Consider the following 19,168-nt stretch of genomic DNA (forward strand, 5'->3'; position numbering starts at 1 on the left):
TACGACAATTGTAAAAGCGATTGTATCCGTAGGAAATGAACCACGAAAATAACAACAACAATTTTCACAACAAAAAATTAAATTTAAATGCTACAAATGATAATTGGATTATCCAAACTACAATGTTACATGTTGGTTATTTTATCCACACTTTAAAAGCACTGTCAATGTTTACAAACAAAGCTACACGTAATTAACCAGAATACATTCACGGTCGTTCCCATTGACTGATTGAGTAACAGTTACAGTGTCACTCGAATTTCTCGTCGCAAAAAATTAGTTTTGATCTTCTTGGATTAGTGAGCTGTAAATCAGCCACCAACTAATATAAATCATCATCAAGAGTAACATTTCGGGCTACAGATATTTGATAATATCGATTATTGGATTCATATATAATATATTTATTTGTGACCTATAAGAGTCCTATCTATGTGTACCCCTTAAAATCCACTGTTTTGACTGGAGTCTTGTGGAGAAACAAACGGTCATTATGCCAATAGAAAAGATGACCATTAAATGATTTTATAATTAAAGAAAACCAGAAATGGCAAATTCTATTAACTTTAAGAGAAAGTTAATAAGAGAAGTAAATGTAAGTAAATTTGTACCAGTAACATACTTCATTCTTGATTATTCTTGATGTAAAATTTTAAGAGATCGCACAGGTACTTTGGAGCACTTCCATCCAGACACTGATAGGCAAGAGACAATATCTTGAAATCGATCCTGGCTTGAACAGGCAACCAATCAAGTTTTTTCAGTACAGGAGTGATATGAGAGTGTAGATTTGACCTAGTCACAATGCGAGCAGCTGGTACTTTCCTCCTGCTATATTTCTTACCATTAGGGCTGTTATGATTAAGATAATTCAGTATTGTGATATTTTATTTCATGATAATATACAACATAACAGGTTTGTCATGTATTTTCTTCACTTAAAGTTTAAAGATACAACACATGCATTGTATCCGGGCTGTATAGTATTTTTAGTATTTGGTTGAGATACATGTGATAATAACTCCTCTTATATATACTCTTCAAAAAAAGTAGGGGATAATTAGAAACAATACAAAACTGTGGAAATGCACTGTTGTTTTTATTAGAGGTAACCAGTGTATGTTAATAACAGGCCGATTGCCTACACATGAACATAAACAGTTCATATAGGGGGGCTTATCTGACGGCCCCATTTCATTCGCAAAGAGATACACCGTCAAAAGTGAAAATGGACGTTTTTGACATTCAGCAATTCATCGTGGCATCCTCCTAATCAACTGTCCAATCATGATTTGGGGCAATCTGACCCACTCCTCTTGCAGTGCCACGGCCAATTCAGTTGACAAAGAACGTCAACGAACACGTCTCCCGATAAAATTAAATGTAACACGCTAAAGCAAAGATACGCTAAACGGTAAATCTTATGCAAGAACCGATAGGAAAGCAAACATGGATAGATAAACCAGCACGCAGCAGTTTTCATCAACCCTTCCTTGAAGTGTCAAATTTGACAATGAACCCCTCCCACGTGTATGGCGCTTTTGCCTATCGCATGTGCAGCTCAGTGGTTCTGTTGGGGTGATAAGTTCTCCATCTGTGAACATACTCTGAAAACATGTCAAATGTCCATCAATCTTTATCATATCGCAACCTGCATAGGTATTTGCATTTCAATATCCCCTACTTTTTTTGAAGAGTATATATTCTAACCATATGTGAAATTAACTTAGTTATCCACATACCGATAAATAATGTATTTTGCAATAATTATATCTGATAATTTAAACAGTTTCTTAGTAAAATCTTGTTATTATAACTAGGCAATCATATATTGGTCAGAATGTTAAACAATGCATAACCCACAATTTCAGTAAGTGGGGAAACTGTAACTCATCATTGAATCAATGAAATTATGAAATTATTGATTTCCAAATTCCTTTTTATCATTTCAGGACAAAATAAATAAAACCTTTCAGAGAAATCAACATGTAACACCGGACCTGATTAGTAGATTAGGGTTAGAAAAAGAGTTAGAGGTAAACTTAATGCTCACTTTTAAGTTTAATGCTTTTATACATGTAATTGTGTATATAAATGTTTAATGTGTATATAAAACCTGCCAAAATGAAATTTGTACATATTTGTTTTATCTGTAAGCTTATATATATACCAGAGAACTGGAAAGAAAATAGAAAAACTATTGAATATGAATGTTTAGTAATGGATTGTGAATAGCTGAGATTGTTTTTGAATTTTTAAGGGTCATCAAGGATGTGTAAATTGCCTGGAATGGAATGAAAAGGGAACGTAAGTAAATCTTTCCTATTTTTATAGATGGTCAACCGTCAACCACAGATTTACAATTAGAATGTCAGTGTACACTTTTGTTCTCTATGGCCAAAGCTATGTGCACTCTTGCTAGCGTGCTTATCTAGTTGTTGTCTTACAAGGTGTCATGGCTCCCCATTAAAGTCTCTGAATGTCATTTGAAGGAAAGAGAAAACTCTGGCAAATGGAATCTATTCAAAATGGATTGATTTCATTCAGTATTGACAAAAGCATGATGCATTTGTCAACATTCGGTGTTATCTCAAAGGCAGCTAAAATCCTTTGATAGGTCTCTTTTTAATTTGATTGGATCCTAGCCAGGAGGTTATCCACCATTGATATTTTAATTTTGGTGTTTTAATTCAATGTTAGATATTTAAATTGAGTACTGACACTTTTTAGCATGGATTAAGTCATGACATGCAAATATTTATATATTAAAATATTTATGTATTAAATGACGCACAGACACTTTATAATTTGTATTATTTAAAATGTACTTAGTTTGAATTTCTTGGTAGTTAGCTTACATTTTCCAATGAATGTATTTTTATTTAGGCTATGTAAAGGAAATATATCTTTAAATACATGTAGCAATATCTTTGAAATACATAGCATGTACATTTTCTTTTATGGTCATTTTTATTCTTAAGAGGAGAATTATAAAAATCTATAGTTGGTATGTAAATTTGTTATAAATGTGTTATAGATTATTGGCTAGTGGATCTGATGATGTTCAGATTATATTATGGGACCCATTCAGCCATAAACAACTATCCAGTTTACGAACAGGTCATCAAGGTAACATATTTGCTGTAAAGGTAAGTTGAGAATAACACAGTTTTTATACGACCACATTTCAATGTGGGCGTATATGTTGTTGTCGTCTTCGTCAATCCAGCGTCCACATTTTCTTGTGGGCGCTCTAGAGGCTAAAGTTAATATCCGATTGACTTAAATTTATATACAGTGTTTAAGGTCATGAATCGAAGAAGCTTATTGATGCATCGATTTCCGATAATTACTGCCAGAGTTGTGGCCCTTGATCACTTTGAAAAATCTTGTTGAAGCTCTCGAGGCTAAAGTTAATATCTGATCAACTTTAAATTTAAACACAGTGTTTTAGATCATGAGATACAGGGGCCTATTGATTTTCAAAGATTTCCAATAATTACTGCTAGAGATATGGCCCTTGATCACTTTGGACACTGTAGAGGCTAAAGTTAATATCCGATTGACTTTAAACTTATACACAGTGTTTAAGATCATGAGACAAAGAATCCTATTCATTTTCAACGAATTCAGATAATTACTGCCAGAGTTAAGGCCCTTGATCACTTTGAAAAATTGTGTTGACGCTCTAGAAGCTAAAGTTAATATAAATTATTTAAGGTCACAAGACAAATGATCGAGAGAAATTACTTCATGGGTTATTACTCGTAATCAGATTTTCATGTGTTGTAAATGTTCTCATTACTGACAAAAGAAAAAATATGAGACAACACTTGTTGACTGCCCGGACGACTTAGCTGCTGTGGGCGTATGTTTTGTTGCCTGGCAACATATCTTTGTTGATTTTGATTGAGTCACTCTTGCTTTCTTCTAACTGATATAGTTTGATTACTATCAGAAATTAGTACAAATGCAAATAAATATAGGATGGTATGAAAGGTTGTGATTCATTAGCATGGCATCTATTTCACATTAAACCCCAGTTATCTCTTTTTCTCTGTAAAGCATTAAAGATGCCATGTTTGTGCCATGTGACTTTGTGCATCACTGAAACTGAAGCCGAAGGAGAATCCATTGCATATAAAAGATGATTATCCCCTGCCCTCTTCTTTTTCCACAGTTAAGTCTCAGAATCTGATGTAAATTTAAGTCTCTCACATTTTCCATGTCCACTCAAGATCATGTGTATCAACATATACATTAAGCGCTTCCTATTGAAAAATAGTCAGACAAACTATGCGTGCAACCTTTGTCATCATTCAAGCAGACAGCCCTAATTGTCAGGCTGACATTTAGTGTCAGGCTGACATTTAGTGTCAGGCTGACATTTAGTGACATCCTCTCATTTTTGGCCAGTGCGCACTCCATGGATGTTTTTCAGGGAATCCAGTATTTTTCTAAAAAGATTGGGTGTCTCCACTTTCCATGTATACCAAATTTGACATACTTTTATTGGAAATACTTTGGTGGGAATGTATCTATAAATAGACTATTTAAAATTTAATTTTGATATGCCGTTTTGCTGAAATCATATTTATGTATTTTTGCTTTCAGTTCTTGCCTAATTCTAATGATGTGATACTAGTCAGTGGAGCTGCAGATAGTAAAATTCGGGTTCATGATTTAAATATGAAAGATACCACACATGTTTATAGTTGTCACGCTGGTCGTGTAAAGAGAATAGCCACTGCTCCAACCATTCCATTTATGTTCTGGAGTGCTGCAGAAGATGGCACTATTATGTGAGAAATTTATTTTAAATGTTCCTACATTTGGTTAAGAAATATTAAAATTTTTAAAAGAATGAAATAAAACATGCAACGGAAATAATTAATGCTAGGGAGACAAACAGCAGGTTTAATGTGATTTTTAGCACAGTTATAGGCTGGACATATATATACTAAGCCCCCCCCCCTCCTTTACAGTGAAACTTAAGCACGCAGACCACAGTTCGACAGATAGTGTCAGCACTCATGAAGCCATGTGGTCCCCTTTCATTAGCAACAGTACAAGAACTTTGAAACGTGCGATCCTGCAAATGTTGCTAGATAATGTGCTGATCTTGTCGAGGCATTGTCACATGTTGTCATACAGGCTGTGGCCAATCTCTAGTGGACCCTGTTAGCTGGAAACGATCGCCCAGTCTCAGGTTGGTAGTGGGATAGTGTCTCAGTGTATGTTAGATATTCATCTTACTTTATAAACTAATATTCAACTGCTTAAAGACTTTTTAAGTTGTCAAATATAGAAATTTATCTCTTTTACAGGCAATTTGATCTACGCTGTACAGACACATCCCAAACTAATCCACAGAATATTCTTATAAATCTGAATGCTCACATGGGAGAATATGCTGAAGCTAAATGTTTGTCTATTAATCCTCTTCAACCTGAATTAATGGCTGTAGGAGCTAATGATCCATATGTTAGAGTTTATGATAGAAGAATGTTAACATGTAGACGTATGCAGTATCCTGGAGAGGCAAGCAATAGGTGAATAAATATTCATTTTGATATTTCTTATATTGTAGTCATCCCCATCCTGCTGGCAGAATTACGACCCTTAATCAATGGGAATATCTTGTGGATGATCTAGATTCTAGAGGCTGAACTTATCTTCAATTGACTCCATCAGCTAAAGTCTTAAAGACTAAATTTATCATCTGATTACCAGTACAAGTTTTGTATAATAAATGTTAGTAAGGATGAACTAGAAGCCAATAAAATTTTAATATTTTCTTACTCTTGATCAGTGTTTTTGTGCCTTGTAAATGCTCACATTACCTACAAAAGAATAAATTTGTGACAACCTCCTTTGTGGACTGCTTGGAAAATTTAGGTGCAGTGGGTGTATGTTTTGTTGCCTTGCAATCTAACTTTCATTGTGTACACAGTGTTCAATTGTAGTAAAATTAAGACATGGTATTTATATATTTTGTAGAAGAAATGAGAAATCCTGATGATAGTTGAGTCTACAACTTGTTTAAGTTTGTCTAGTTTCTCCATAGCCTTCTTTTTAGTCTTCTGTAATATATTTTTAAACAGGTTTCCATGGGATCATCCACATTTAGATGCTGTAAGTGGTGAAGATTATAGTTTACCAGTTGGTTGTGTAGATTATTATGTGGCAGGTATATACTTGCGTTTATTATAATATTATATTCATCTAAGATTATATTCATCTTGTAGAAATCTGGGATCGTCTTCTGTTCACTAGATCCAAAACTATGGAATAACCTTTCTTTTAATTTACACTATAGCCAATCTATAGTTATTTTTGAGAAAAAATTGCAAACCCACTTTTTTTTACCTGCTTTCAATTGATATTGATTTACTCTTTACTTTTATGCGTTTTGTGTTTATAATTCATCTTTATTTCATTTTAGATAATTTTATCATTCAGATATTTTGTAGGTAAAACACATCAAAGCACTTCTTTGAAAACAGCACTGTACAGATGTTTCCTAAAAATAATAATGAATTTTTTCTTTTAATTTGATATAACGTTCCTTTTATTTTCAGGCCATTTACCAAAGAAACAATCTGACTATATAAGATACAAACGATACAGAAGTTTAGCTTCAACATATGTAACATTTAGTCCAACTGGTTCAGAACTATTGGTGAATTTAGGAGGAGAACAGATTTATTTATTTGACATCAATAAGAAACGGCATCCTCAGAAATATGACATATCTTTAATTAAAAGTGCAAATGGAGTCGTAAGAGGTAAATACTACTGTAGTTGAATAAAAGAGATTAGGCTTAAACTACCAGGCTTAAAACAACTTTTGACACAATATTATGGTATTAGCGTTATTTGTGTTTCTTAAAAGGGCATTTGATGCACCCTGAAATTAAGACAAGCCTATTTAGATAATTACAACTTATTTCTGTGCACCTTGTTAGTACAAAACTCATACATATTAAAGATAACTAATCACAGTATTTTTATACAGCCACATTTTCATGTGAGTTGATATACAATAACTAATAAAATACAATATCAAAAAACCATCATTTTATCATCGTTTCATCAGTAAAAATACTAACTTCTTCATGGATGAAGAACTAAATACAAAATGACTTCATCCCTGAAGAAGTTAGTATTTTTTTACTGACGAAACGTTGGATAAAACAATTTTTTTTTGATACTGTATTCTATTAATTATTGTTTATCAACTTAACTGAATATCAAATGCATCATTTTAATGTAGTCAAAATTGATTCCATCATACCATCTGTACGAAAAATCACGTTTTAGCTTGTGGTCCCTCTAGAGGTCACAATTTTTATCTGATTTAAAAATTTTGTGAAAATGGGACCAAAACTGCCGGACAAAATGGGCGCCCCTTGTCCGCAAATAGTGTAAATATATGGTATATCAAGGGCGTGGACCCTCTAGAAGTCACAATTTCGATCCGATTTTGATGAAACTTGAAATATAGCTTTATATCCTGAAGATCTTGGTTCTTAACTTCCTGAATTATGACCCTTGATTGTAGGAAAAATCGCTTTTTTTTTTAGCTTGTTCTCTATTCATCTCTTGCAAAATGTGGCCGTATTAGCTGTATTTGTGTTTCTCAGAGATGCCTTCCTGTTTACAAACTGTGTGATTTGATGATATATTTGGACCAAAAACATATTCAAACTAATTTATCTATCAAAGTTTGCTTCAAATTCCTCTCAAAACCTTTTAATCGGAAGACAACTACCCCATGAGAATATATTTTATTCAACCTTGATTACCACATGACTTGATTGAGGGAGAATCCATTGTTAGTTTGTATTGTCCATTTACATGTAAGTAACAAAGCCCTTAAGTTAACAGTAGGACGTTAAACCCCATTTCATTTCATTTCATTTCCCTTAAGTTAATTTCCTGGATTATCCTGTGTCAATTTTTTGGTCTGCTGTTTAATCGCAGAATCTACTGGACGTTTAAATCTCTAAATATTCTTGCAACAGTTAGCCATAAAAGGGTGCCTTTTTCAAAGAATTTAGTATTTTTTTAGAAAGATTGGGTGTCTCTTCTCTCCATACATACCAATTGTCATACTATTATTGGAAATAACTTTACTTGATAAATACTTTCATGGTAATGTATCGTTAAAGTGCATTTGATGCACCCTGAAATTCAGACAGGCATATTTATATTATTAAGACAGTTCTCTGTGCACAAATTTAAATACCTGGGAGCTCTATACATGTTTCTGTTTTGTTAAAGAAAATTTAGGGTATTCCATTGTATTTGTGTCGTGATATGCCCAGTGGCGGATCAAGCTCCACCAAAGCCTGAGGCGGCAGTTGCTGGAGGGCCTATTTAGTTTTTAAATAGGGCCTATTTAAAATGGCGTGGGCCTAATTAATTTCGGATCAAGGCCTATGTTGATTCCCGTTGGGCCTAAACCCAACCCCCCTAACATTCATTGTCTATGCGTTTTTAATCGTATCAGACAAGTGTAAAAAAATTTTTTTTTACAAAATCTTTGGGCCTGAGGCTGCAGCCTCATCAGCCTCACTGATAATCCGCTACTGGATATGCCTTTGATCTGATCTGTAACAGAATATCAATTCCTGAAAAAAATGAAGGCCATGTTTGCATCACTTGTATCCACAGTATCAGTTGTTGTCAACATTTCAGTAACATTTTCTTTTCATTACAGAAGCAACATGTCCCCCTACTAACGGTTTCAGTATTCATCGAACAGATGCCAATGGGGTTACTAATGGTGTTAAGCCTCTAATGTCCATGCCATCAACTAGTGCCTCTTTTCCTCAGCCAGTAGAATTTGAAATAGATGACCCAGAAAAAACAGAAAAGGCCAGACCATATAGAAAGTAATAATTCTTTATTGTCTTACTGCAGTTTATACTGACAGATTGTTGTTGGAGTTTAAATGTTGTCGGAAATTTTCTGTGATCATAATCAACAAATACAGATCAGTTTCTCTGTATTTTCTTCAATTTATTATTGAAATTTATTTTCTTTTGCAACTTTTGCTTAATTCCTTCTGTTTATTTGCTGATTAATTTTATTTATTTTTTCTCTTCAGACACAAATCCGATGTCAAGTTAGCCCCTAGTGTAGAATATTTAAAGAAAAGGGCCAATAATTACTTTGAAAAGGATGAATTTACGAAGGCCATTATGATGTATAATCAGGCAATATCGCGTGCTCCTCTTTCTTCCGTCCTATTTAGTAATCGGGCAGCTGCTTATATGAAACGAAAATGGTTAGTAGGAAATTTGATGTCACTAAGATTTTTACTCAATAATAAACATGTAGTCAGTAAGAAGCTTCTAGCCAAACTATAAGATAACATCTTAGAATATTTTCTTTGTAACCATCAGCATACTGAAAATAGAATAGCTATTCGAATGTCTGTTGTCAAGAGGGAGGTGAAAAATATTTTTCCCAGGTTTGAGCACATAAATGTTTCTTACACACCCACATGGAACTGTCGTTGTATATTGTCATTACCCCGTCAGTCAGTCGTCCACAACTTCTTGTGAACACTCTACAGATTATACTTATCTTCTAATCTTTTTTAAATTTCTGTATGTTGTTTACATTAATAAGATGAAGAAGTCTATTGAATTTCAACAATTTGCATCAATTACTTTATGCAGAAAAGTAGGACATTAAACCCAATTTTTTTCATTAATTTTTCATTAATTTATAAAAACACAAGTAGAGAATGCAGGGATGAAACTAGTAGGTAATCACATATGATAGAATAAAGATTTTTAAGAACCTTTCACACAAAATTAATAAGGTTTCTCTACTATAATTATCTGACATCTTTAAAAGGCATTTAGTGAAAGCGATGTATAATAACAGACAGCTTTATGGATAACATTCACTAGGTTTATTAACTGCAACGTTTCAATGAGGACACTCTCACCGTTATCAAGCAACGGTGAGAGTGTCCTCATGGAAACGTTGCAGTTCATAAACCTAGTGAATGATATCCATAAAGCTGTCTGTTATTATTATATAATTATCTGGACAATTATGTCCCTTATTTAATTTTGTAGAATCTTCTGAATACTCTAACCAAAGCTACTTTTCTCATAGGCTTGAAATTACATGCGTTGTTGAAATTAGTTAAATAACTCAGAGTCATGGCCCTTGTTTCACTCTGTAGAATTTTTTGAAGGTTCAAGCAACAAAAGTTGCCATCCAATCTTGAAATTTAAATGCATGTTCAAATTGATTTTGGAAAATTTTTGTTAATTACTTCTTGAGTTATTGCCTTTGATCACCATTGTAAAATCTTGTTGAATGCTCTAATGACAAAAAATATCATCCAATCTGCTTAAAATTTATATGCATTGTTAAAATTACTTTTGGAGTTCTGGCTCTTGTTTAACTTGTAAATTCTTATGAGCAATTTAGAGGAAAAAGTTATAATTAAATCTGCTTGAAATGCACATGCATTGTTTAGATTGGTGAACTGAAGAAGTTTATCAAAGTTCAACAACTTTCGTTAATTAGTTCTTTGTAGAAACTTGTGAATGCTTCGACAACGAAAGTCAAACTGTTCTTGATTATTACTATGAATAACAATGACAACTAATTCTGATAATTACTTATAGAGTTATTGCCCTTGACTGTGTTTTATTATCTTGTCAACAAACCTGTGTTATACAGTATGGTATACAGATGTTGCTTTTTATTTGCTTAAAGAATTATAGTGCAACAAAACTTCTGAACTGCTTGAATGACTTAGCTGCTGTAGGTGTATGTTTATTTCCTGGCAAACTATTTGTTTTTTTACATTATACAGGAAATATATTTATTTTGAAACAGAGAAAATATCAGTGCCACATATTGTTGGTTTGAAAATACACATTAGATATCTTTCGTCCACCATTATGTATTTAATTTCAGGGATGGTGACTTATATGCAGCATTAAGAGACTGTCACTGTGCCTTGAATGTTGATCCAAACCATTTGAAGGCCCATTTCCGTTTAGCACGCTGTCTCTATGAACTATCCTGGGCACCAGAAGCATTTGAATGTCTACAACAATTTAAAATAAAATTCCCTGATTATGCTAAAAGTCATGCTTGTGTAACATTAGATCGTGATATAAAAGCAGCCATATTTTCAAAAACAGATACAGGTGAGTCATTTCGAATGATTAATATGAGCCAACGGAGATTAAAATTTTATCAGACTTGACAATGAATTTACTCAGATTAGCTTTACTGAAATTTGCTTTACTTCTTATGACTAAGATAATATAAAGTATGAATATCTGATTGCAAGGCACCTAGAACCCTTATTCTAGTCCCAAGCAACTCCTGGATACACTCAGATGCATGTGAAGTGACAACTTCCCTCTAAACTTTCAGTTGTTAGTAGTTTTTCAGCAAGTAATAGAAATATACAGATTATTGCTGTTTTTTAATCATCCCTTTGCATAGCTTACAAACAGTATTAAATAGTCAAGTTATTCAATAAAGAGTTGGAGGTGAGTGCTCTAAAGGAGTTTATCCCAAATTGTTATGGCAATCATTTCCAAATGGCTCAATATTTTGAGTTGAAAACATTTAAACAAGCTAAATAGATTATTTCTTCACATTTTGGCATTATTGTCTTCCGCCTTTCAAACACAGCCGGGGACTATTAAAATGTGTCTGTCTATCTTTCCATTCATCTGTCTGTCCATCACACACTTTGGGACACAATACATATAACTCTCCTTCTAACTGAGTTAGAATTGAAATGAAAACAGGTTTAATGTTCTACTGTTCAGCTCTGACTGGGTTAATAAAGACAGACACATCATACAGTGTGATATGAGGGAAATTTTGCCCGGACAGCAGCGCTATGGCCTACTCTTGTATTGAATTCCAACTGCCAAGGATTCTTTTATGTACATGCCAATGTGTACACCGGGCCTAGATTTTTCATCCCATCGAAACAGCTATATGTTGTCACTTTCCAGGCCCTCTGCCCTGCACCACTTATATGGCGGAAACATGCCGAAAAATCCCAACACAAGGATAGAACATGGGACCGTAATTGAGGTAGAATGTTCAAACTTGGTTTAGGTGTTTATTAAGTGAATACCTTATGGAGTTCAAAGATGAGCATTTTCTGCTTAGGCTAATCAGAGATAAACAATTTGATGCTTTGGGACACGATAACTTGGGTTCTAATTTAACTTGGAAATGAAATGAAATGAAATGGGGTTTAACGTCCTACTGTTCTGCTCCTAAACTGGGCTAATGAAGACGAGCATACGCCATACAGTGTGCTATGAGGGAAATTTTGCCCGGGCAGCGGCGCTACAGCCTACTCTTATATCAAATTCCAACTGCCAAGGGATCTTTTACGTGCATGCCAATATGTACACTGGACCTCAGTTTTTCGTCCCATCCGAACGACTAGACAGCTGTCCTTGTCAGGCCCTCCGTCCTGCATCACTGACAAGGGGAAACCACGCTGGAAAATCTGGATCAACTGTCTCGGCCAATGCAGGGATCGAACACTCGACCTCCAGGCTAGCGAGCCAACATCTTACCCACTAAGCCACGTGATCCCCTAATTTAACTTGGTGTAAAATTTTATTACATCAATACCTTGAATAAGTTCGATAATGAGCTTTTTTGCTCAGGGTAAGCAGAGCAATAAGCAATCTGATTGGTCGAGACGTTGGAAAACAATCTCTCTCCTTCTAATGTTGAGCATTTTCTGCTTAGGCTTAGTAGATATTTTTATCTGATTGGTTGAGACGAGACTTTGGAACACAATAACTCTCCTTCTAATTGAGGGAGAATGTTCAAACCTTGCGTAGATGATTGATATGTGAATGCCTTGATAGTGTTCGATCATGCACTTTTCCACTTAGGCTAAGCCGAGATAAGCAATTTGATTGGTTGAGACTGGCAGACGATAACTTTGGTGCAATTGGATGAGAGCGATGAAACTCAGAGTATAGATTCATTATATCAATACCTTGACTTAATAGTGATAAGCAATTTCATTGGTCAAGACTTTGGAACATAACAACTCTGCTTTTAATTGAGGTAGAATGTTTAGACTTTGTGTTGATAATCATTAGGTGAATGTCTTGACTGAGTTCAATGATTAATATTTTCCACTAAAGCTAAGCAGAGTTAAGCAATTTCATTGGTCGATGCTTTGGGACAAGATTACTTTGATTCTACCTTATAGAGAGTGATGAAACTTAGTGTAGAGTTTCAGTACCAGATGATTCATAACTTTGACTGAGTTCGATTGTGAACCATCTTCTGCATAGACTAAAAGTATAGATAATCAATTTGATTGTTCGATACTGTTCAAAAAGATAAATGTGCAAATAATTAATGTGTCATCTATTCATTTTGGGATTGTGGCAGGGGACATCAGCATCACTGTTGACTAGATTTGTTTGATTTACATACTATTTTTTTTTCAGAGACCCAAAGAAAACTGGGACCCTCCCCCCATTTACAATTATACAATTAATTATGAAGAGCCAATAGACAATAAATAATGTGTGGTAGCCATTACATTTTGAAATCATTTTGTCTTTTGTTTTTAGTTGAGAAAGAAGGTGGTAGTGGAGATACTCATGAAAAACAAAGATCAGTGGTGGTCTCTGAACAAGAGAAATACTGGACAAATCAAGCATATGATTATGAGTCCAGATTTTGTGGGCATTGTAATACCACAACCGACATAAAAGAAGCTAATTTCTTTGGAAGGTAATCTCACCATTTTAATCAATTTTCACCTGTAATGTTAAGTTTAGAGAAAATGCAAAATAGATATTGACAAGCAAGAATAAAGATTTAAATAAATTACTGTAGGTAAATCATTATAACTGTCTCTTAATGTTTCTGGTTCAAATCACATATTGAAACAATTTTCATGTGAATGGGTAGTATGGAATGTCGGTCTCGTTCCCTTGCATTTGTTTTCTAGCTGTTCTGATGGTTGAAACACCATACATTCATTATATTTTGATTGAAGGCTTCATTAATTACCCCATATCATTGTATGTTGAAATTGTTAATGTTGCAAAATGAAAAGGCATCTTTGGAAAGGTAAATTATTCAGTTTTGAATGGTGCATGACATATATCTTTTCGACTCCGATGGCTAGCGACTAAATATTGTTTGTTTTGGGTCCTGGTGCTGATAATAATCAAGTAGACCTTTTGGATTTGTTCTCTCACAATCTTAATATATTATTTTTGTTTAGTAACGGACAGTATATAGTAGCAGGATCAGATGATGGGTCATTTTTTGTATGGGAGAAAGAAACAACTAATATTGTTCGTGTATTAAGAGGAGATGATTCTATAGTGAATTGTTTACAGCCCCACCCTACTTCCTGTTTACTAGCTACTAGTGGTATAGATCCAGTTGTTCGCCTTTGGAGTCCGAGACCAGAGGTTCGTTTATTTTTTTACTTTTACTTACAATGATTTCTGTAGCTTGAGCTTGTGCCTCATTTTTTTTGGCTGCATCCATGAAGAATAACAGCATTTTTGGTGGATAGAAATGCTTGATGGCTGTTTTGTAATATAATTGGTGATTTATACTATATGAATAAAAAGTTATCTTTTAGGATACATGTTTATCTGACACATAATTAATTTGTTTTCATTATTTTGAGAATAACAGGACGTAAGGTCTGTGACTCATCTAGAGTCAAGGCTGCAAAAGAATCATAAACTATATCAGTCAATATTTGGCTGATTCTTGATGTCATTGGGTGTAATTGTCCAATCCAGTAATTAATTCGAAAAATCAGGGAATATAAAAGGCCAAAATTAGGCTTAGGCTTGAATTCTGAGTAGACCATGACGTAGTGTTTTCCAGAAGGCTAGACCTTTTAGCGGAGTGGGATAGAGAGAATGAAAGACATGTTATTTTTAAGTATTATGTAGACTATTGCTCATATACTGTGTTCCTGCTTTTGGTAGCCATGTTTAGATAAATAATGCGAAGTCCAAAAGTAGAGAGTTCCAACAGTATCCACACCAGTTTTAAACGATCAAGGCCAAAACAAAAGATATGTAGCAAGGATGTTGTAAATTTTGGCTCTGCTTTCCATATTTGACCAACGGGTAGTGCTACAGTTGTAAAGATTGGCTGTACCCCCTCGATGCTAATTGTCTGTCCAAATTGGATATTATTGAATGTACGTAAACCACAAAGTATAATATAATTTGTTGCATATACATTGTATTTTTCAGGATGGTTCCAAAAATGAACGTGAAATTGACAACTCAGATGATGCTGCATCTGCAAACCAAAAACGAATGAATGCTGATCCTTTAGAAATCATGTTAATGAATATGGGCTACAGAATTACAGGGTTTTTAGATGTTGATGAGGAGGACAGTGAAAGGTCAGAGCAGCCTGTAAATTGTCATCAGTCATAACACAAAAAGGCCTTTTGTTTTGTTATGACTTGTATAAACCTTACTGATGCCACGTTCCTCTTTTATAAAAATGACTAAGATACTTCCCATAATTTAAATTATTGATCTATATATTAGCACCAAATGTTTTCACGATATTGAAGAGTTCAGTATGTAGCGTAGTAAAGGATTATTTTGATCTTATTAATTGGAAAAACTCATTCAATGTAATTCTAATGTTAAACTGTATTAAAAATCATATTTGTGACTAACTCTGGCTAAATGAGACACAAGATTCAGGGCTCCTATTTGAGATATTGCAGGAAATATTAAAAACAATTCTTATTATCGATTTTGAGTTTCCAGAATATTCATGGTAAATATGACCTTATTTGCCCAAATGACCAAACTTAGCAACAATGCACAATTTTTTTTGTTTTGGATTGCTTTAAAGCCTTGCTTTGTTTCAGTAATTTTCAGTTACTTTCTTCTTAAAATTAATATTCATGTATACCAACTTCAAAACCATCTCAGACATTTTCTAGGATATATGGCATGCACCAATTTTAAAGGTCATTGAAATTCAGAATTTAAAATGTGCTTATTTGTATTTTGGCCTATTAGTCTCATTTAGCTAGAGAGTAGTGCCAGTCATGTTTAACACTATTTAACAATCAATTTGGTCGGTGTTCTACATTTTACTTGAGTTATATGATGTTAGCTATTGATTACCCAGAGTTCTCCTGTTTAAGGAACAAGAACCCAAGTCAAAACCTTTGATTAAAACAGATGAATTATTTTCAAACTTGTAAATGTTAATGCTTAACTTTTTCTAGTTATTAGAAAAAAGTAAGAAACTGTGATATATCGTAAACAAAAAAGAGGCATTTGAGATGTCTTCCATTCAGTTGTGTTTCTCCAAAAGTACAAACCAACCAATTGATGTTCATATTAAAATGCTTCTATTGCCTTTGTTATATGTAACGTCTAACTTTACTTACATAAGATATGGTGGACAAGTGTGTTAACCAATATTATCAGCCTAGGAAACATTAAGGCTGAGGGGTTTTTTTTTTCTGCTTCCGAACTTGTCTCAGTTTGTGTGCAGTGTACTACAGCTCATAACAGTTTTAAAGGAGCTAAATCGTTAATATTTGGGACCTAGAAATTGACCCAAATGGGTTGCAACCATATAATAATGTTATCTGATTGTATATAAACTGATTTACATTCAATTGTTTCCGTTTTGACTCTTAATTTCAAATCAGTTACATCCAGCGAAATACAGCATGAGTTTCAACCGAATGGCAATTTCTAGCGTCTGGTTATTCCCGTCTATTGTGCATGCTCTCCAGATAATATATGGCGTGACCGTTCGACATGAGTTGTGGAATATGTCTAGCCTCGTTCTTTCTGGTCATTTGTTACAAATGACGCTGAAATGCACTATGGTACACGATTCGTGTACCAATGGTAAAATGTTTATTTTGTCTTAAATATTGGACAATTCATCAAATCAATCCTGAACATAATCTGATTAACCCGTGATTTCTCCATTGACCATTGTCTCACGTTTTAATCTCCTTTGTGTCGGACAATAACACGTAGAAATTAGTCCTATATGTCACATATCCTGATAGTATATAACACCTCAAATCAACATACATTGTATCCGATAATTTGTCTGTGATATATTTTCGGTGGAAGCCGAAGTTAAATAAAGATATTTCACACACATGGCGCTTATAGAGTTCAGTAATTAAAAATGAAAGTACAAATCTCGCGAGACACGTGAAATTAAGAGATGTATACGTGCTGAATCCAATACGCCTGATGTTCGAGAAAAGTTTCTATTTTGTTAGCATATTGTCGGATTTATGATCATATTTTGAAGGGGGTTTATGTCTTTAAATAAATAAATAAACACGCTAAGAAATGTTGACGAATATTTCGATTGGAATGACGTAAGTAGTTAATTGTTTTAGACGATAGCGCGTGCTACAGTCGAATGCAATTATTTAGAAGTTGGTGTCACTCGCTCATTAGGGCGTCGTTTACTACAGTTTACGGCCAAATAAATTTCGGGATGTCATTTTTTTACCTTCCGTATATAAATCGAAACGGAGTATCAGACGAATGTCGGAATTTGCTGAAAAATGTACCGACGTATGACCCGAAAAATACAGTAATTTTGGGAGAGTTTGAAACAGATCGGCAGCAGTCGGCACGCTGCCAATTCTATAGTATTGTATTACGATGTCATGTAATTTTGTAGGAATATTATTGACATAAATTTGATTAATTTGAATACCGTACGGGTTTTAAACATGAAATATAACGAGGTGCACCTATTTTTTTTTACATATGAATTTGAATATATTTTGTTGACACATGATTCTTAATTGTGTCTTGAAAACGTCTGCTTAAATTACGGTAAGAGTTATGCCCCTTTATTTTCCGGAAAAAATGTCCGACATGAAATTTTTTGAAATCCCATCACTGATCAGAAGCCTACCTTTTCCCGGTAAGATCACAACATCAATGTTGATTTGAATTGACAAATAATTCGCGTTATCAACTTGTAATACTTTGGATGATATTGAGTTAGAGACTTAGCTACTTTAAGGTAAATTTCACAAGCGATAAGATCAAGAGTTACCCTTCCTCAGGGGCATGAACATTTACCATTCCATGAGTTTTAAGTTCAAAGGGTTAATAAATGTTTGTTTCAGTTTAGACTCTGGATTTAAAGACTACCAATAATAGCTTTTACATAAAATGAAAACTTTTTCAGTCTGTGTATTTTTGTATTAAGAATCATAAATATTTGTAATTTAATTTAATTATAAATGTGAATTATGGATATTATGTAACCACTGCATTAATTAAATCTGTTTTATCCTTATTAGTTGCAAAATAAGTACATGTACTTTCATTATAACATTTATCTTGTTAGCTTATCAAGATTTTGAATGGTTCCTAATGAGTTGGTAACCAAGGTCTCATATATTGTTTATTGTAGTTATAAAAATGCTATTTTAATCCCTTTTTAAAGAGTCTGTTGATCATGAAAAATCAAACATGTCAATTGGTGTTGTATTGATGTAAATTATTTTAGGCATTATAATGGTTTGCTTTGCTTGTAAATAAACTGTTACTTATAATTATTATAGATTTAAACAATACAATGTTGTTTTTATTCACTATCTGTTGGTTATTTGAATAAACTGTATAATGTAATTAACTATTATACATGTAGCATGGTACTGGTATGTGATACCTCAAATAAACATACAGTGTTATGTAATCATTTCTACTACTTTGTCTTTTTTGTCCCCTGCCTGGCAGGGTACTATTAAATGGGTTTGTCCGTCTGTCTGTCCGTCATACTTTTTGGGACACAATAACTCTCCTTCTAATTGAGCTAGAATGTTCAAACTTGATTGGTTGATGCTTTGGGACACAATAACTTTAGTTCTGATAAAATGAGTGTGATCAAACTTGGTGTATAGTTTCATAACATCAATACCTTGACTAAGTTCGATAATGAATATTTTCTGCTCAGGGTAAGCAGATTGATAAGCAATTTGATTGGTTGATACTTTTTGGCACGATACTTTGGTTATAATTAAGTGAGTACTATGAAACTCTGAGTATAGATTCATTATATCATTACCTTGACTAAGTTTGATGAGAATTTTCTGCTTAGGCTAAGG

General features: G+C 33.7%; 1 protein-coding gene across 1 annotated transcript; it reads left to right on the plus strand.

Moving 5' to 3' along the window:
* The first annotated feature begins 35 nt into the window (after positions 1-35).
* On the plus strand, positions 36-18,768 carry LOC126810571 (WD and tetratricopeptide repeats protein 1). The gene is made up of 14 exons (XM_050535718.1): positions 36-595; positions 1,953-2,036; positions 2,261-2,307; positions 3,038-3,149; positions 4,615-4,802; positions 5,328-5,552; positions 6,105-6,190; positions 6,582-6,788; positions 8,726-8,900; positions 9,116-9,295; positions 10,957-11,192; positions 13,623-13,785; positions 14,285-14,477; positions 15,285-18,768. The coding sequence occupies exons 1-14, from the start codon at positions 548-550 to the stop codon at positions 15,471-15,473; spliced, it is 2,133 nt and encodes a 710-aa protein (XP_050391675.1). The 5' UTR covers positions 36-547; the 3' UTR covers positions 15,474-18,768.
* The last annotated feature ends 400 nt before the right edge of the window (positions 18,769-19,168 follow it).

This window comes from Patella vulgata, chromosome 2 (genome assembly GCF_932274485.2).
Source record: "Patella vulgata chromosome 2, xgPatVulg1.2, whole genome shotgun sequence".
Lineage (NCBI taxonomy): Eukaryota > Metazoa > Mollusca > Gastropoda > Patellidae > Patella > Patella vulgata.

Excerpts from the sequence above, each read along its gene's own strand:
- LOC126810571 (XM_050535718.1), top strand. The coding sequence starts at position 548 with ATGGCAAATTCTATTAACTTTAAGAGAAAGTTAATAAGAGAAGTAAAT. Across the intron at positions 2,037-2,260 it reads GGTTAGAAAAAGAGTTAGAG|GGTCATCAAGGATGTGTAAA; the intron begins GTAAACTTAATG and ends TGAATTTTTAAG. Across the intron at positions 5,553-6,104 it reads CCTGGAGAGGCAAGCAATAG|GTTTCCATGGGATCATCCAC; the intron begins GTGAATAAATAT and ends ATTTTTAAACAG.